We start from the raw sequence: 21,440 nt of genomic DNA on the forward strand, positions 1-21,440 counted from the left end.
AAACAAAAACCATTTCTATAAAAAAAATCATTGGAATAATTAGCAATTAAAGAAACAAGATGGTAAAACTACATTTGTAGTACTGTTTTATACCCACTTGATTTTAATGTTTATATGGACTTGAAGCCATTCAAACCCTTGTACCCTACAGATCAGAATACAAAATTTTGTCGTGCCTTGGAAACATTTTGACATTTTTTATAAATCTGCATACATATTGACCCTTCCTGGTTAAGTGAGAACATTTACCACAAAGAAAACAATTTGCATGAGGCTTTTTCCAGAATCTTTATTGATCCTAGCCTCTATCTTGAAAGAAATCAAATAAAAGAATAAATATATCACAATAATAGAATATACGAGGTATCAATACAGCCCAAAATATTCAGTGGCAAATCAAGACTGAATCTCAACTTGACCTTAGGAATTACTTAATCTGGGCAAAAAGTAGTTCATACTGGGTGACTCTAGCAACATGAAGTCTAAGAATGGACTGATACTAAAAATCTTTCTTTAGGAGAAGACAAGAAAAGAGCAGTAAGTAACACCAAGGAAATTTAGAGGTAATAGGAACCCTTTAGTTTCCAGGTTGTTTTTCTTTCTGTTTTATATTTATTTATATTTAAAGAGTTAAATATAACTGTCCAATTTCTTAAAGTAAACACTCACAGTGTATATATTTCATGGTGTTTTAATTATACTGAAGTCAATTTTTTAAAATAAGGACACTAATTGTTTTTATTTGCTTAGAACTCAATAATCATTTTCTTTCCAGGCCATCATTTCCGCAAAGTCACAAAGTCCTTCCACCGTATGACCTTTTGTGATAATTCTCTAGTTATGGTAGTTTTTAACATTTACCCTTTCCCCCCTTTTATTGTATTTTCTTTTTGTCATTTACTTTCATAGTAAAAGTCAAATCCTACGTCTTACTTCTACTATGAAGTCAGAGTTGGCCAAGAAATAGATGCTACTGTGAAGATGAGAAAGGGAAACTCTCTGTCTTTAAATCTCAAGGTCAAAAGAGAAAGAAAAAGCTGTGTCAAATGAGAAGCCTGTGAGTGTGTGTGTGTGTGTGTGTGTGTGTGTGTGTGTGTGTGTTTAAAGAGGTACGACCATGAATGACTTATACAAATAAATTTTTATGTTTATGGAATTCCCTACTCTTGGGGATGTATATACAGAACACGTAGAACACGTCCAGGGGCTTGTTTTTCAAACTAGCCTTGCAAACAAGTTCCATGAGCACTCCAGGCAGACATATCCAATCAGATGTGATGACTTTAGACCCAGACAGTGACCAGCAACCCCAGGATGCAGACTATAGAGATGTCAGTGGCTGCAGTAGCACAGTTACTGTACTCAGAGACGTTCCAGAAGTTTCTATAGTATGTGGTAGGCTGCTGTTTCATTGTAGCCATTGTCTATGTACTAATCTTACAAAGAGACTGTAAGAAAGACTACATGTTGGAAGAGTGGATTCTTATGTTTACCTATATCTGTAACACACCAAATCCAAATAATAGCAACTCACCAAATACTTATCAATTACAGTAGAGAATGAAATGTCCTATCAAGGATAGAGCTTACTGTGCTTGAAGACTTCACTTAGTTTTATTAAGCATTGCTCCTGTGAGGTCTTGTGGGCTTTGTTCCTGTTGATTTAGACGTTCTTGTTTTGTTAGTGTTCTCCATTCCTTTTGGTTCTTATAAGGTGGAATGGCAGTAAACCATTAAGTGGAACTGCTATGACTAAGGCAGCTCGCACAAGGTCTGCCAAGAATCGGCACCAGATGGGTCTCAGAGCTGGAAGAAGTGGATTTCCATCCCTATAGCAGAAGCCATCCCCTATGGATAATGACTTGCAAACGAAAATTTTTATTTTCCCAAGGGAACCTCGTTGGGGACATAAACTCCTCCTAAGTTCAGGTTTCATGCCTGGCAGTAAATGGCCAGTAGAAAAGAATGTCGATGGCACCATTGGGGTTTCTTCTTCCCAAAATGGTATGTCAAAGGTTTTTATGTTATTGCTGTTAACTTAATCTTATTTTCATTTTTATTTATTTTACATGTGTATTGTTTCTTTCGTTTACCTTTGCATACATAGTATGGCTTCCAGCTTGGTTCTCATAGGCTTAGTTCTTATAGGCTTCCTGAGCATGAGAGTGCGTGGGTCTCTGGTGCCTATTCCTAGGTTCTTATCCTTCTGGTTGTTGGTTTTGTTCTATGTGAATGTGGTATTTTTTGTTTTGTCTTGTTTTGTTTTATTTTATTATTGTCCCTTAGAAGCCTGTTTACTTTGTAATGACAGACAAAAAAGGGTGGATCGGGGAGGAGTCGGTGGAGAAGCCATAATCAAGATAATTTATGTAAAACATAAAGGCTAATTCCAATAAAAGGAAGACAAAATCAGATGTCAGAGAAGATGCCATGAAAAGAAAAGCCTGCTGTAGGACCATGCATGCTTGGGATGATGAAAATAATTCAAACACTTTAGAGTGGATCACAGGTAATGTGGGAGAAAAGACTCGTAGTGGGACACAGGAGACAGAATGCACAAGATAACCAGGGGCGGGCCTCCCTCTGTCAGCTGGTTTTATTCCCCATGTTATTAGAAGTGAACTGTTGAGATTTCTGTCTGGGAAGGACCCTTTCTCAGTGGGCTATAAAGTTGAAGTGAGGAGCAGGTCTCGCAGACCCAGAGAGGAAGTGGATACAAGGATATATTTTTGCTGTACACAATCTTACCACTGCCTCAGACCTGTTGGACCCAGTCAGTTACCAGCACAATAATAAACTGTATGTTTCTTCTTAACTAATTTCTAATGCCATGATCATATTTTATTCTGATGATAGCACATTTAAGTGGTTGATAATATTAAGAAGATTCAGTTCCAAAGCTATTTTCCCTATAAGAAGCAACAGTTCTGATTAAGTTAGTACAACCCCAGGTCATCTCTATGTCATCTAACAAGTAGTTTTTCCTGCCTTCGTGAGAAATGGGATTTATTATTATTATTATTATTATTATTATTATTATTATTATTATTATTATTATTAAAGATGGGTGAAGCTGGGAATATGCTTTCTCCATGGGGTTATTTTTTACATTATTTTTACATTATTTTGTAGTGAATTCAATTTAGCAGTGCGTTGAGCTGACCTGACTACCTCACTTCCATCCTCCCCAAGTCCTCCTCACACTCAACTTCTCTATATGTGTTTTCAAAAGAAAAACATTCATATGCACTTACAACATCCTTAAAAAACGTTAAAAGCTTATAGGTTAAAAAAATTATAAGGAAAGTTCCCACCACAATTTTCATCAGTTAGATCTGCAAAATCAATGACAGGGACTCCTGAGGCAGGGGCAGCATATTTGAGGTCTGTCATGCAGAATTTTCCTCATGGTTAAGTTCTATATAGGCATCCTTGTGTTGGCGGTCCAGTAGGTAAGAGGAGGAAAGAAGACAAAGAAAGTGCAGAGGAGGCACACGGAGAAGTGGAGTAAAGACCTCTTGAAGGATGGATTTACAATTCCAAGCCACAAGGCAACAAATAGGAAAAAGTTAAAAGCACTGAGTACAGAAACCACCTCCAACTTACCATTCCGGCCATTTTGCTTTAACGTGTTTGCGGAAAGCTGTATAGTGCTTCCGTGGCCCGTGTTTTCTGGAAATTTTAGATCTTCTAGGTTTCCTTCCGTGCTCAGCCTTGCAACCTCCAACTCTGTTCATGACATAGAAGCGTCAGTGTTCTGTGAGGAATCTGTCGAAGCTACAAGAACTTCCTTAACCTCGGAGCTGTTTCTACAGTCAGAATCTAAGAGTTCTCGGTCTATTTGTCGTGTTACAGGAATTCAGTTTGTTCAAAAGTGTATAGTTAGTGTTTTCATTTCATTTGAAAAGTAAAATAAGTAAAGATGGGCAAAAAATATGTAAAGGATTCAAATGTATAATAATCAAGCCTAGTTCTTAAAATTCCAACCCAAGTCCTTATACTTTTGTGTTTGCTTTTTAAGTAAATTTTCAAAGTATTTTCTATATTCCATGAACTATGTAAAAATCCTTTGGTACTCTGGACATGTACTGCCACATCGATATTGATCTACCTACAAATCTAATAAAACATAAAACAGCTTTATCAAATCTCCTGAAATAAAATTGTCAGCTACATCCTAAAACACAATAAAAACAGATTTATACTTATTTGAAGGGATGAGACAACTTCCAAGCATTAACATCATCAGTCAAATGACTTGTTTCTCAATAATACATATAACTCAATATATAACTCGATATAACTCAAACATACTAAAAAGACAAATGATCCTTGCATTAGGAGTCAAAATACTAAGTAGTATAAAAACCTACAAAATACATGCCTACATAAAGTTTCTATAAATAAATTTCACTCAAGTAATCTCTAGGTAATACGTCAAATATTGAACACCCTATGGAGGTTTACATGCATGAATTCGGATCTTGTTAAACTGAAAACTATCCTACTTTGAAAAATAGAAGAACCTCTATCCACCGAACTGACACGTGGTTCATGACTGGGGTGTCAGATTTTTTTTTCCTGCTACACAAGTGACTCTAGACCTTCTGTCTTAGCAAAGGTCACTTACGAATATTGTCTGTATTCTCCCTGACAATGTCGGTCTTCAAAAGGTTATCGGCTAACACGAAAGCACTCTCCTCCACAGTGTCGAGCAACATGGTGGCTGCGCGTAGTTGATCACTTGTCGTCAGGTCCCTCCACGCATTCAGAGCTTGTGGCTGAAGGAGATTGTTAACTGTCTCCACCATCGCCTAGGAGTGGACAGAAACAATGGCACAAGTCTCTAGTGAACCCGCATAGCTGTCAGGAATCCAGATGTACACGCTGCCCGGCAAGCAAAGAGCAGCAGTGTGCATAAGATCACTATTGTCCCAGCCTCCCCTGTGACACGCTGTAGCAGAAGCATTCATTATTTTTCTGCAAATCCCTCGCTGAGACTTTGCAAGCCCACTGTTGTCTTCCTTTGAAGAACAACAAATAGATCCATGCTTGCTTCTCAGAAGCAACAGCAGAGGCCTCAGGAAGACTATGATCACATAATTAAATGACTTGGCGGAGGAAACAGGGGCACGTAATTTAAACCAACAAGTTTGCACCCTCCACAGAAAATAGTTTTCTTCTGAACATCTCCATAAATGTAGACGCTAAGCAGAGCAAAGACTGAATGGATGACTACGTATAGGAGGTGGTAGCAACTTGGTGCCTGTAGGTGGTGGGCTCATGAAGCAAACTTTTTTCCCCCTTTGTCTTATTCTCACTTCCTCCCTTACTCGCAGCCAGCGACAAAAATGTCAGGATGGAGCGTTTATACTGTCAGTTACTCCGAATACATCGGGTGGTGTGAAACCTTAGCACTGTTTACCACTCGGGAAGAGAGTAAACAGTTGGACATCATTACCTATGGCCCCGAGGTGTTTCTGTTTTCTTTACAAAGTCAGCAGTCGGTACATCCACACATAGAGACAAAGTACCACATTTCTCATTGCTGCATGCAGAAGAATAATCTCTGTAGCTACCATTTATATACTCCCTACGGTTTCCTTTATGTGGTAGGTTACAAAAAGAAAAACAGTTCTCCCATGAAGTCTTGGGTTTCATTCAAACACTGAAACCAGCAAAATAGGAAAATACAACACCTGCCGTTTGAAAGTGATCGTCCCTGAACCCATTCATTATGAAGTATGCCTCCGATGCAGATAGAAAGAAGACTAAACAGCCAACATAGACACAGTCTCTAGGCAGCGCCTGAGACTTTTAAAACAGGATGCACATCATTGACACTTTGGCAAAGGGATTGGCTGAGATGGGAGTCACATCCTCTAAACTGCCGTGTTTTCTTCTGGCTGGTGTTTTCATAGGAACCAAGTAACAACTGTTAATAATTCAGCTTCATAATGAAACACCTTGGCTGCCAATTAACACCAGCTTCAAAAACTAATTTGCCTCTTGATAAAGTTGTTTTTTGTTTTCTGTATTTTTTTCTTGATACTTTCCAAGCTATCCCAAATTCTGGGCAAATTGACATCATTAGTCTTTTAAGTAAAATAGCCTTCCAACCTGTGTACTTTGCCTTAATAAACACATGCATATACACTCCACGAATCAACAAAATGACCTGTTATGAATTTAAAGAGTGAATATATTTGCTTTGTGTGCTTAGCCCTGTCATGCTTTTTAGGTTTGGAGTATGGCCTGAAAGGCACACAAACCCACTTCCAGACCATAACAGCATTAGCTGCTTTCCAGGAAGAACTCCAGGGAAGTAATGTCAACAGGATATGCCAGAAAACGGGCACCAAGGGATAAAACAACAAAAGAAAATTTAAGTGTTTCTGAAGCAAATATGGACCTAGAGAGTGAGGGAACCTTCATCCTCAGATTAGATGTTCCCCAGAATTCATCAGCAATGCTCAGAAAAGTCCCACAAATAATTGAAAGCATCCCTTGTTTTGACAACGGTGCAGCCAATTTTAACTGCGAATGACCTCAATGATCACAAAATAATCTGGCATTGATTCTTTTAATCTTGTCTTAAGGAATGGTTATTAAGAACATTTTAGTATTTCTGAACAGTCCTTTGTTGGTTTTAGTCATTAAATTAAAAATTGCCAAATGATAAAAATAGAAAAATAAACAGAATGGCCATCTTTAACAATGCATCCCAGCAGTCTTATGAACAACATGTTTCAAAATTCCATGATTAAGCAGAGAGCATGCGTAGATGAGTATAGAGATCAGTAATCCAAACCTCCCAACAATGAAAGTCCAGGAGCAGATGGCTTCACTAGTGAATTCAAGCAGACATTTAAAGAATTAATATCAGTTCTTCTCGAGCTGTTCCAAAAGGTTCAAGAGGAGGGAAAGCTTCCAAATACATTTTATGAGGGAGCATTGCTATTCTGATACAGAAGCCTGATACAAGCGCACAGACCATAAAACCACCAGTCATATCCCTGGTGAATGTGGATGCATAATTCTTCAACAAAAGGCCGGCAAACCAAACTCAATAGCACATTAAAAGAACCATCTATTATAACCAAATGTAATTTATTTCTGAGATGAAAAGATAGTCCAACACATAAAATAAATTGATGTGATGTACTCCCTTAGTAGAAGAAAGGATAATGTCACCTTATTATGTCAATAAATGAAGAAAAAGCATTTAGCACAATTCAGCACTCTTCAGGATTAAAAGCCACCAGCTAACCAAGAATAAAATGACATGGCCTAAAAAATAATAAAGGTCATGTAAGAAAAGCTGTCCACTAACATTGTGCACAACATTATAAAATTGAAATTTTGGGATTTAAGGTCAAGAGTAAACTAATGATGCCTACTGTGGGTGATTCTACTCAAAGTAATTACTTGAGGCTATACCCGGAGCAATTAAACAAGAAAAGGGAAATAAAAGCTATATAGATTGGTGGTGAAAGGATAAAATTATGCCTTATTACAGGTTATGAGAATATATATGGACCCAAGAGACTCATTATGACGAATCAACACTAACACAAAACCGTGAGAAGCAGTAAATCCAGGTGCCTGAACAGAAGACACTTTAACTGAAAACTGTGCCCCCTCATTAATCCCAATTACGGCCCAGCAATCTTGGTTTTGCAATTAGAGAACGGTGAGATGAAATATTTTCATAAGAACACATTTTGAATACATTCCACCATCTTCCCAAACATGGTGTAGCCTTTAGAGATGTATTCGATTAAAATTTAAGTAACATAGGTCATTTGCAAATTTTTTAAAGAACAGAGTAAAAATATTCATGATGAATATATATATACTCATCATATATATGATATTAAATCATATAATATCAGATATTAAATCTTTTTTTTTAGATGAACTCTTTTTTTTTGAAGGTTTATTTATTTATTATATATGAGTACACTGTAGCTGTCTTCAGACACACCAAAAGAGGGCATCGGATCTCTTTACAGATGGTTGTGAGCCACCATGTGGTTGCTGGGAATTGAACTCAGGACCTCTGGAAGAGCAGTCGGGTGCTCTTAACCGCTGAGCCATCTCTCCAGCTCCAGATAGTAAATCTTTAATAGAAGTGAGTCACCGCTTTCAGTTGTGTATCCACAGTTTCCTCCAGACTGTTCTTATCCAATGGCCGCACAGAGGGCCCTCATTAAACGCCATGCTTCACACAACAAACACAAAAGTCATGATATTCAAAAGGCAATGTTAGGCATGAGGCAGGCTTGATGGATATGAGGGGGAGATACCAAGGAAAATTTCCAGCACTTAGGAAAGGGGGTAAAGGAGATATATCAGGATGTGTGAGTGAGTGTGTGCGCTCCAGCATGCTGGTGTGTATGAAATTGTCAAAAAAATAAAATAAAACAAAAAAAGGTAAATCAACCACCAACTAATGATTGCAAAGACTATTAGCACAAATATTGATGAGGTCTCCTTGGCTTATATCTGAGTAGGGAATTTGGAACCATGTTGCTAACACTGAAAAGGGAAGTAGTTCTTTTTGTACCTTGTGTCCAAACCAGAAATAATTATAGTTATTCTTACAGTTACTTTCACATGATACCATAGTCCATTGTGGGGGGTAGGAGTTTCCACTGAATCAGTGCAATCAAGACTGATCCTTTGGTTGCTGTAACAACCACATCACAATGAGAACTGGAAGGAATAAGTCTTGGGCAATGTGGACTGATTTTGTTTGTTTGGTTGGTCAGGTTTTTTTTTTGTTTGCTTGTTTATTTATTATTTTGTTTGTTTTTCCAAGACAGGGTTTCTCTTGTAGTCCTGACTAAGATTCACTTTGTAGAATAGGCTGGTCTAGAATTCAGAGATCTGCCCGTCTCTGCCTCCCAAGTCCTAGCATTAAAAGAGTGTACCATTCTGCCAGGTTTGCAGTGCAGTATTAATATTTTAACCTCTTACAAGATATAGCTCCCTATGAATACATGACTTGATGGCTTCAGGGACAAGAGATTGGTGACCTACAAAAACTTAAGAGGCATAAGACCATAGAGGCACAGGCATGCTGACCCTCTTCCACAGGTCAAACAACACAGTGACATCCACTGTAGCAGTTTTCTCATTAATACCAGGTGAGTTTTCTAAAAATCGATGTAATACTTGTTGCCACTCAAATAAGAGTCAATTAAATAGCCACAAATCTGTTGTGAAAAAGAATATAGATATTTGATTTTCCCACAATATTTATGTACTTTTTACTTTATCATAAAGGATAACATTTAATTACAAGACAGTTTTTGTGGTTTAAAGCTGGGTTGATTTGTACTTCTGTTTCCCTAGAAGCAAGCTTATTTGTAGTTGTAACACTAATTGAATAATGAATATACATTGACTTCCTTTAAACTTGGAGCAGATACTTGAACTTCACTTCAAGGTACAATGGTACTGATTTTTCTTTAATTTTTTTAGATGAAAATTTATATTCTAAGTTTGAAGAAAATAAAGTTTTCCTGGATTTATCTTATAAACCTTCTGTTCTCACCATTTTATAGGACTTTATATTCAATATTGGAATGGAAAAATTACTTGACTATGTTATAAAGTTTCAAAAATTTGATTATAATCAACACTGACCTTCCCAGAAGCTAAATATAAATTAATTTTACCTTTTTACAAGGGCCTTAACCAGAATGGAAGATGAGCTCTAGAAAATTTCATTCAAATCTGCCACAAATTTCACTGTTCCTGAGAATAAATAATAATTGCTATCAAATTGATAAAAGGAAGCTACTCAAAAAGGTAAGTCTCATTATATTTTGGTTTGGGAGAAGACAATGATGGATACTGCCCTTCTCGTTATACAGTTGTCCCACTAGACTCTGTAAACATTGGACTTGTTCTACAAAGTGAAATAGTTTACATGTCATTTAGAGATATCCGATATCATAGATAGATTTTTCTGTGTATATTTTGACATTGTACAAAATTATCCGAACTCTAATTTAGACATTAGACATTTTCATTTGACTATTTATTTGTTTTATGTTTTGAGACAGAGATCCTCAGTGTAGCCATGACTGTCCTGGAACTTACTCTGTAGAGCAGTCTGGCCTGGAACTTAGAGATCCACCTGCCTCTGCCTCCCCAGGGCTGGGCTTAAAGTCATGCCTACAACTGTCTAGCTCATTTGATAATTTTAAGACATGCCATGTAATTGTGGTACTGTGAAAGACTTTGGGGAAAAACAGCTATTATATATTTTTTTGCAGTGACAAATTCTGTAATAATTCCATGAGGATCTGCTTGTGAAACAGCCTAAGTTAACTTAGCAATACCCAAAGGAGTCAATGGTGAGAACCAGGAGTGGCCTGTCTTAGTCAGATAATCATTAATTCCCAGGGTAGAAGGTAGCAGAACCAGATGGGGACTTCATTGGCCCCTCTTCTTCCACTTGAAAGTCACAACAGCAAACAACTGAAGGGAAGTACTTGTGAGAAGACCAATACATTAGAACTCTTGGGGGTTTGGGGATTTAGCTCAGTGGTAGAGCGCTTGCCTAGCAAGTGCAAGGCTCTGGGTTCAGTCCTTGGCTCCGGGAAAAAAAAAGAAAGAAAAAAAAAAGAATTCTTGGAATTTTCTGACACAAGCTTTTAAATCGTGCATTTCATCAGTTTTTAGCTCAGGTTTCATTTCCTAAAACTGACTCTATTCTTGTTCCACAAGTGAACCTGTTCTGTTTTCTTTATATCGTGTATCATTCCCTAAAAGTGTCTCATATATTCATTTACACCCATGGTTATTTTATTCCTCCCACTGGGGAGAAAGGAATCTTTACAAGGACTGCTCTAGGAATATAACAGCCAAAAACAATGTTCAGTAACTGTTTTCTGAGGTGATGGCATACAGTGAAAGTTCATAATTTAGCCCATTTTCCATTCTGTATGTGTGGGGGCAAAAAAAAAATCTCTGAAGGCATTGGTTTTCTGCACCCAACAGTAAAATTGTATATAATGAGTATATAATGAGTAGATACATATCATGACTTCTTATTCCAGACAATCAACAATATACTGACATTTCACTGTATCTGAGCTACTATAAAGGAGTACCTAAAACCAGGTTGTTTATGAATTAAAACCATATTAGTTATGCTTCCTGTAGTAGTGAAGTAGATAACCAAGGGAAGGCACTTGCAGACTCATTTTAGAGGGAAGCCTCTGTGTATGCTTACTTAGTGGATGAAAGAAACAAACAGCAATTTTTCATAAGGCACCGATGCCTTTCATGAAGGTTCCTTAGTCTCAAGCTAATCATATTCCAGATGTTCAACTTCCTGACCCCACTACAATGAGCACAGAATTTCAAGATATGAATTAGGAGAAGATGGAAACATTCACATTACAACAGACTCCATTTAAAGATTATTCGTGTTTACCAAAGTTATCTGTATTTTTATCTTCCTTTCTCAGTAGGCTCTGTGCTTTAGAAAAGATATGCTTTCTCAGAATATATTAGTAGCCATTAGATTAGCATAACTTACTTTTGTTATGAAATAATTAATGACAATAAGAAACAGTAAGAAAATAAAAGCATCCATTTTTATTTTTATAGCTTTTTGTTATGTGTTCTGGGAGGATAAAAGGGCAAATATCCCCATGGCTTTGAAGGAAAATACAGTGAGCTGGAGGGAATGAAAAAGAGAGTTGGAATTCAGGAGGACAAAAAAGTGTACTCCACATTTCCATAGTGAATCCAAACCAACCTTTGGTTAACAACACAGTTATTTTCTTTGATTATTCTTTAGTTTTCACTTTTATAATGTTGTAGAGAGAATATCTTGAGTATTGAATGGATGGATGCATCACCTGTCATTTAAAAAACATATGGCCTATCGGAAAGGGTAAACTGGAAGATGGGACACCCGGAAGACAGAAAGAGTTATGGGATAGAGCCCGGCACAGAGATTGGCCCGGAAGATGTGAGAAATCAGACGTAGGGCACCTAAGCACTGGAAACCAGCTACATGGCAGAATGTAGGTTTAAATAAATGAGTTATTTTACCTATGGTCTGTCTAGTCAAAGAGCATGCTATATGGTCAGGTATTTGTGAATATATTTTGAGTCTGAGGCTTATTTCTGGAAACATTGAGTTAGGAGGAAGAGCCAGACATAATTTCTACAATGGGTGCTATATTGTTTATTATCGTAAGAGAAAGAACCTGTTTATTTAGACGAAACTGGGAGGTAATTGTTGAGGTTTGGGCTGTTGTTATTGTTATGTATTGTAAGACTAAATTCTGCTCCAGGAGACCTGGTTGAGTTCTCTTGTTTACCGGCTTTTGTTGTGCAAACATTGTTCCTTAATTCAAAACTATTGGTTAAATAAAAACAGGTTTTGAGTTACCTGAATGTGAGTTGCTCAGAGAAGAAAGAAGAAGGGTGAGAGAGGGGAGGAAACCATCATGAGAGTAGGTAGACAGTGAGCACATGGCTGGGAGAAACAGTGGTATTTGGGGTGCACTGAAGAAGTAGCCTGGTCAGCAGTTAGAAAACTAGCTTAGGGGTGACCCCCAAGTAACTGTCAAAGACAAATAAAACACCCATAGTCTGAGTCACATTCATTGGTAACTAGACAGGAATAAGTTTAAACTGGTTCAACTACAGAATGTAAAATTTATCAGTTGAAAATAAAATAAGGCAGATGTCTAAAATTACTACTGGAACAGGTGACGTTGTGCTCCAATCTGGATTTAGATATTGTCTCAAATCAAAATTTTCAAGGTCAAATTCAGAGTTTATGCAATTCAGTAAGGCAGTAACAACTATGATGTGCCACGAAAGAAGGCCGTGAAGTCAGGTTAGGAACAAAAAACTTTTGCCCTTGTGCTTTGGTTGCTCCAAGGTATAAGGCCAGCACACAATAGAGCTAAACACCCGACAGCAAATGGCACTTTAAGTCAGAGATTCTTGTTGGAAAGATTAAAAAGAAAAGACTAGAATGCATTGCATTTGAGTGAAGGATAAAAATTGTATATACTTGTTTTACAAAAATGAGGGAGAAGATGGCATGGCAGGGTAGTGGCGTACAGCCCATTTGAAAGCCAAGAGCAAGTGTTCCAAACGGTGCACACATTTAACTAAGAAACTGCAGACCTCCTTTGAAAAACTCATGAGCAATCAAAGTAATATTTCACTCGATCATTTAGGTGCACTGGCTGATCTTCCATAGGATCGGGATTCGAGACCTGGAAACCAGATGGGAACTCCTAACTATCTGTAACTCTAATTCCAGGGAATGCAATACCTTTTTCTGGCCTCTGAAGGCATCAGGCACATATTGTACACAGGCCCATATGCCACAAACACCCATTCAAAATAAAATGATTATATTTACATTAATAATATTTGTTTCGGTACTTCAAAATCTAGTTTTTGAGATCCACCTCAATACAACTTTATCAATATTTATCATAATCATGCTCAACAATAGTGCTCTGTTCTTCATAATATTTACATTCATTCTTAAAAATTTATCCTGACTGAATCTTGAAACGAACTGGGGAAAAAAAGGCCTCAAGAATTCTGTGCGCTCTTTCACCCAATGTACTTTTTGACATATATAGCTGTGTTCCAAATTACAGCATAGTGGTCAATGTCAGATCCTACAAACACTGTGGTCTACTCCATAATAGCTCACTCAATGACATCACACACATTAGTAGACGTAATGGCCAATTTCATTTGTTTTAATATACTTTTTGTTGTTTGAAAAAAAAGGACTAATTATTGAGGGAAATTCCGAAAATGATATTCACATCAACCTTGATGATGTATTTCACTATATACATTTATTTATACACTGATATAAATATGCTCTATATTTATTTATAATTATAAAAATTAAAGGCATTTTTTCTTTATTTTTTTTGTTTTTGCTTCATGATATGAAGTTCATCAGCTGAGAATAAAATAAAGCAAAAGTTTAGAATCATAACTGAATAGGACACATTGTGATTCAATCTGGATTTAGATATTGATTCAAATCAAAATTTTAAAGGTCAGATGCTCAAAAAGTCTTCAAAACAGTTTATAACTTGCAGGTTTTTTATTAGAAGTCAAGTTGAGTGACTGATATTTACACATCTGATCAATAAACCAAAGGTTCATTTTATAACCACTGTCATTTAATATTATTAAGCATATAAAAAATGACTAATCCCTGAACTCCCTTTTATATTACATTGAAGTATTGGCATTTTCAAGTCTTAATTAAAATTAGATTGTATAACACAACTGACCTTAATATAGTAATAAGAACCTTTAACTGAACATGAAACTAGAATTCTGTAGAGGAAACAGTTTATGAGAGCCATTGTTGGACAGAAAATAAAAGAAAACAAAAGGATTGCTTTCAAGGTACCATTTGATTTCATTGCTTTAAAAGTATAGTTTAATTTAGGGTGAAATGACCGAGTGCTGTCAAGGCAATCTGTGTTTTACCGCAGAAATTAAATACAGCTATGGACTTGACCCTCACTTTGTTAAAGACTCAAATTCATGCAACACACATTAATTGAGCACCTTCAATGTGCCAGGTGATTAGAAGGCAGCAAGAAACTGACAGCTGTTCTCCCTTCCCTCCATGAGGTAATATAGGGAGGGCAGACAATTAAACAAGTAATTAAAATCCAACATGGGGGGGGAGCACTGTAACAATAGGAAGAGGTATAAAGACTGTCAGAAAAGCTCCACGAAGTTAGACCCTTCCAAACTGAGGTTCAGCACCACCCAAGGAGTTGAGACATGCAGCCTTCCCCTTTTTACACAGAGATAACTGAGTCTTAAGGGAAATGAAAACAACTCCCGATAACCAAGCAAAGAGCCCAAGGATTTCCCTGGTAATAACAATAAGTAAAGGCTAGGTTTCAGGAGTCTTGCAAGCTATGTCAGACATTTGCAGTTCTTCCCACAGACAACAAGAAGTCACTAAAAACATTGTTGAGTCAGGAAATCAGATGCATCATCATGGTTCATATGTACTGACTCAAGAAGCCACTCTCAAGAGGCCACTAATGTACAGATTCTTGCCATTGTCACATTACAGTGAGAAAATTGAGACCCAGAGAAGTTAAATGACTTGGTGAAGCTAATTAGCTACAAACATGGAGTAGAATTGGGGTTCAAAGTCACCCATTCTTTCTCTGGGGATGAAGAAAGGCAGAGATTTCAAACACTAAACATAATTTGTAGATGAATTAAAGCCAGTTGGTAAAGGGTAGAAAAAAGCTTGTGGTGGGCACCAAACAGCTATTTAATCAAAATGTGGAAAAAGAAAAAGAAAAAAGAAAAGGTTCTTGTTTTATGCTTGAAGAGTAGTGTGTGTGTTTGCGTATTAAGAGATTGTAAGAAATTTGATGAATATAGATTTGCCTATTTTGACTTGCTTACAGAGTACTTGAATGAATGACACCAGATAGAAAGATCTAAATGAGTCTGGCCTCACAAATTGAAGTAGATTGATTGAAGCCACTGGAATATCTAACTGCATCCAGAATAATTGAGTATGTGGGGAAGAACTGATGTCACAGAACTGTTAGCAATAGACGGAAATTTGGGGAAGTGCAGTCAATAATTTCTCATTAAAAAGAATGGGTAAGAAGCCCAGGAGAAGAATTTTGCAGGCACTTACATGACACTTTTGCTGAAAGGCATCGACTTCTTTCTTGATTCTCCAACTTGAACAAATGCATGACCAAAGTTAGGCAGCTTGCCAGCACTTGGCATCTCTCTCTTCAGAGTCAAACCCCTGCTTGACTCTGAATAAGAATGTTAATCAGTCCAGGAGTGTCTGCCTACCTATCATAAGTCATCTTCCTTCAAGGCTGGAGGCACAAAGAGAAGGTAATTGTCCTAAACCTGTAGTTGCCTTGGATACCAGTAAGAAGGAAACTTCATAGTTTACCCTTCCTTGCTTGCAGATGAGAGCAATTATGCATAAGTATAAAGCTGTACCCCAGAACAGAAGGATTCATCTTGTAGGAAATAAATTGGTCCTTCCCAGGGATAATGGCGATTTAAAACTAGAATGTATTGTGCTGCCTTGCAGGAATTAAGTCATGACAAGGACAAGTTGGACCACATCTTGACAAGAACCACTTAAGTTTCTTACTTCTTACATTTTCCCCCAATTCTTCCACTAATCAAACATAATGCTCACGCCAGCACCTGGGAGATGAAGTCAAGGTTTCTGGGTCCCTTTTATATGTTCTTTTTACCAATATGCGGCTTGACTACACCTACCTACTTTTCATCTCCATGCGTCTCTGACCTACAAAATGGGGTACACCATATACCTTGTTGAGACTGCTAGAGTTTCTCAAAGGGTTCCACCAATTTTAACACTAGAGGCTGAGATGTATCTCATTGTAAGTGTATATTCAGATTTCAAAGATCATCCTTAGCTAATGGTAAGTTCTTGGCTGGTCTACATAAAACACTGTCTTAAACTAAAAAAAAAACCAAAAAATCCACCATCAACAGAGTAAACAACTAGCATAGAAGTCTTGAATTGGAGACATGCTCCTCAAATGTTCAATACGCTGTTTGGAGTAAGATTAAAACAGCAGATATAGGAATGAAACCCACTAACTGTGATAGTGGAGACTGAGCACAAAAATGAAGATGGAAAATTCATTTCTGGGACAGGATTTTTCATGCTACCTAGTGCACTGCAAAGGAATGCTGGATAATTAAAAGGAACAGTAAGTGTTGAGTTCAAAAGAATGGTCTGTTCAAGGGGTAACATTTCTGATCATAGGCATCAAGATCACAAAGATCTAAAATAATGAGGTCACCATGGGAACAACTCAAAGAAAAGGTAATTAAGCATTAGGCTAGGAAGTGCCCCAACCTTAACAGTTTGGGGAGAAATGGAGGAACTCTTGATGAAGTACAGATATAAGTGTTAATTGGTGGAAGGAAAAGCAAGTGAGTGTCCTTATGGGAGTCCATCAGGAGGAAAAATAAAAAATTGCATATTTTTCTGATTGACCAGATAAGATTAAATGTATGTTATATGTGTGTGTATACATACATATATATGTATATATATGTATATATATATATATATGAGAGAGAGAGGTGCACACACATCTCTCTAACAATTAAAGAAAAGGTCATAAATATGATGAGAGACAGTGGGATAGTAGTATATGGGAGGAAAGAGAAGGGAAGAATGATGTGATTATTCTATAATCTCAAAGAACAACAGCAACAAAAAACTTCCACAATTTTAAAAGCACACAGATACAAATTGATCATTGAGCATTGGTTTAACACCATTGTTTCCTTAATGATCTTGAGAAAGTATTATTGAATTAATAACGACCTTGACAAGGCCCCATTCAGTGAAGTGCTAAGAACAAAGGCTTGGAGAAGCAGATTTAAGAGAGAATGAGAGAAAGGTACCAATGGTAGTTTTGTGCCCCCACAGAGGCGAGATTCCTGCTGCAATGGCCATTCCAGTGGGTAACTGGAAATATGGGCCTTTAGCATTGAGTAAGCAGCAAGTATTTAGAGATCTAAGAGAAGCTCAGTGGAATTTAAATGCCTAAAGATATGGAAGGAAAAGTAGCACTGTTTCTTTCCCAGACGCTTAATGCTGGAAGAGGGAACTGATCTTAAAAAGCAGCTTAGTGGGGTTGGGGTGCAGGGACGATTGAGTGTTCCATAAACTCACATAAGAGCATATACACGCTGAACAGGACAAAGAATATTACCTCATAGTAACTGCCATATTGGGTGGGTGTTGACAGATAATACAAAGTTATTCGGATAAGAAAAGGACAAAAGAAAGGAAAAATAGAATTCAAGAAAAAGGTATTGTGACAATAAAGACTCAGAGACCTGAATTCCAGTAGTTGGGTGTTTTGGAAATAGATGATCCAAAGGGACAGGTAGTGCCAGTTAAAAGTATGAGCAGTTAGCAAAAGAAGTCAGACACAAGGACACAATAATGCAAAGATGGGACATTCTTTGGTAAATGACAAATGGGATCACTGGACCGACAGTCCTTGAGTAGGCTTAAGATCAGCTAATGCATTTTAAAACATAACTCACTTATTAGTGGGACTTCATGTCCACCTCCTCTCTCCATGGTGGGATTTTATCTAGCTTGACCTTACATTCGTCTTCTGCATACTAAGAGTCGCAAGTCCATATGTGTCTGGAAGCTTCTGTTTGTTTGCAGTTAATTCTTACCACCCTCCTGTTCCTTTTTCATAAACAATATCTGAGCCTTCAGAAGTGGGAGTGTGGAGAGCTGTTGGAATTTGAAAGCTGAAGACAGAGGAAGAGTAAGTTTTCCTGAAGGCTGTATCTGTTGGTAGATTGGCTGGGCTCAAGTGGAAGGCCACATATACAAGAGTATGTAGGCAGCACAAATTGAATGGGATGGGCAGAAAGGATGCAAAGTTGGGTGTGTAGGGAACGGTGTGTGTGGGTCTGGGGGCAGGGAGCTGAGGGAGAAAATATGATTAAATACATTGTAGAAAATTCTACAACTAATTAAAAATTAAGAAAAAATTAACAGTCGAGCAAATGGAGTAATGGAAGACTTCCGATATTTGTACAGCAATTTGATGACATGTATGGAGTGGAAAATAAAACTTACAGTCAATTCAATACTGGTAAAGTACAGTATCATGATCATGGCTAACACTTTTAAATGGTTTTCATATCCGAATACTTTCCACAGCCTGCATATTACTGTATGAGCCTGCAACTCATTGGCTATGACTATGTTGGTCTTTGTATTTCCTTATCTCTCCAAGTATCTTCACTTGGCTAGCTTTTCTCTCGGTGCCTTGGAATATATTCTCAACCTGGGCACATGGCTTATTTCATCACGTGAGGACCTAGCTTCATTTTCACCACCTAGAATGTCTTTTTTATTCTACAGCCTTTCAATGTCATGACTGCTTCTTATTCCTCTAGGTAGTATTTCTGTCGTCACTGGGATACCCTGATTTGCTGAGAGCACGATTTCATTTCCAAACTCCGGCTGCTGAAACAGGGTATGAGCTCTAACAGAGTAGATACCTGTCTTTCTTTTGGAATTCTGTCCTTGAACAGTTTGTAGGTGCAAAGGGTCTAAAGTTGCCAGATTGAGTTAACAATCAAAGCACAATCAGGCTTTTCTCAAATGAAGTATTTTTCAAAGAAGCATATGCTTCTGCATTTCAGAAGGAATCCTGGTGGAAAAGTTGGAGGAACTTTCACAGCCCTAGTTCCTTCCAATGAAGTGCTTGCATTGGGCCCCCACAAACCTGACATAAGTAAAAACTAAACTAGTATTAAAGGGAACTGTGAATTTTAAAGAATGCCACATCATCTGATTTATCCTAATATATTTATGAAAGAAAAAAATCTTGCTGTCAAGGTTTAGTAAAGAGGGAATCTGTATTACCTGGACAAATATTCTGTAAGTCTAAAATATTGCCCCAAAATATGTTAAATTGTTTAAAAGCAACAAATAATAAAAACGTAGAAATCTGTGAAAACTGAAAGTCCAGTTTTAGAATGTAGTCTCTTCAAACTATTAGTTTTGACAATATTTTAACATTTTCTTTTTTTTTTCTTTTTTTCGGAGCTGGGGACCGAACCCAGGGCCTTGCGCTTCCTAGGCAAGTGCTCTACCCTGAGCTAAATCCCCAACCAAAAGGTGTAAATAACATTTTCTTTTTTTTTCTTTTTAGTTTTGACAATATTTTACACCTGTACATATTTATGCAAAATATGATTCTTTTCTTTGTCATGTGTGTGTCTATGTGTGTGTCTGTAGGTGTGTTTGTGTATGTATATATATATATGTGTGTGTGTGTGTGTGTGTGTACGTGTACGTGTACGTGTACGTGTACGTGTACGTGTACGTGTATGTTTGTGGCACGGAGGTTTAACCCAGAACCTTTGCCCATTCTGTGCAAGGCCCTAGCACCAGTATATGAAAATGTAGCTCCCTTGGTTCTCCATTGTTATTAGACAACCATTGGGCACCGTATCCTGCTTAATGTTTTGTCCTTTCTCTGTAGAATTTCACTGCATAAACACAGAAGCCATTGAGGTCTTATTAGAGGCCGTTGAGTGAGGAGACTTTTGGAAGGGATACAAACATTAGTCCCTTATTTTCTGCCTCCTGTTGAAGATTTTCACAGCAGGGTGACTGGAATCTATGAAGGCAACTTTGTGAGTTAAGGGCTAAAGACCATGTGGACAACAGGGTACAGCCATGGAAAACCTTAAAAGCTGATCTCAGGAATGCCTGTGAGAATCTGGACTGCCAACCGTGATGTGAGTATGAGGAGAGCCTCTGGTTTGTTTAAGTAGACATAGCTGTGTCTGTTACTGTCTGTAGAAAATTTATGCATTATATAAGGGAAATTATAAATATTATAACTCTGTTGGGAGCAATCCTAAAGATTCATTTGTTTGGTTCCAAGCCATCAGGCTGTTACTTTATTGAAAATCACACTTTAAAACTTCCATTATTTTTCTGACCCGTACCAGAATAGCCAATGACAGTTTCTAAAAGTAGGATCTTCAATCTGTAATGCTATTTTTATAACTTTTTTCCTTCTGGTTAGCTATGTAATCATAAAGCTATTTTTAAAAAAAAGCACAAAGTAAGATTGTGTATATTCTCTTGCTTTGCACACAAATAGTATCCCTTTATGTTATATGCATTTAAAATTTTTCCAAGGCAAGTGTATATTCTGAAAGCAACGTGGTGCAGAGTGGGGTTTACCTAAAAGCTTGATGATTGAATAACGACTTGGGCTTTGATCCAAAAAAATTAATGAAGAGAATACAAGTTGGTGAAGGGAAGAGAAACATATTTTTTCTTTTGTTTTAGATACAAACATTCTGCTTGGAAACAGAGAGGTGCTTCCCTGTATCTTTACTAGAAGGACTCTGTGGAACACTCACGACCCATTCCTATACAGATAGCAGCTGGATCATGTGCCTCTCTATAGCAAATGGACAAAAAGGGGAGGCAGAGATGACTCTTTGTAAGGCAATCATCTCTGCTGGGTCATGGAAGACCAGGGGCAATTTTCAGGGATCCCCAGAATGACTTTCTGTCTGTGTCAAAACAGGATCTCCATCAACACCTGTCATTGCCTTTCGGAGGTCTTTTAGAGTATGAATTGGTCTGTTCAAACTCTCAAATGACACCTGTAGGAAGCATTCTACTCTTATTACAAATCATTTTACTGACTTCCGATTCAACAATTGCTTTGGGGCAGCAGTTAATGTCCCCAATGTATCAGAAGGGATTCTAGTAACTATTCTTTATGTAGAGAGAACTACTCTAGTTTTGTAGAAGAAACTTCCTTTAATCTCAACAGTCTCTTAACAATAGG

The 21,440-nt window shown here is 37.4% G+C and overlaps 1 protein-coding gene across 49 annotated transcripts in view; it reads right to left on the bottom strand.

Annotated features, from left to right (window-relative positions):
- Window positions 1–21,440, bottom strand: part of Adgrl3 (adhesion G protein-coupled receptor L3) — a 781,670-nt gene that overhangs the window by 136,335 nt on the left and 623,895 nt on the right. For all 49 annotated transcript variants that reach the window (XM_087582192.1, XM_087582189.1, XM_087582185.1 and 46 more), the window contains 2 exon segments: window positions 4,631–4,814; window positions 3,607–3,729 (listed from right to left, as the gene is read on the bottom strand). In XM_087582192.1, coding sequence (XP_087438318.1) covers window positions 3,607–3,729; window positions 4,631–4,814 — 307 coding nt within the window.

This window comes from Rattus norvegicus, chromosome 14 (genome assembly GCF_021556685.1).
Source record: "Rattus norvegicus strain SHRSP/BbbUtx chromosome 14, alternate assembly SHRSP_T2T, whole genome shotgun sequence".
Classification (NCBI taxonomy): domain Eukaryota; kingdom Metazoa; phylum Chordata; class Mammalia; order Rodentia; family Muridae; genus Rattus; species Rattus norvegicus.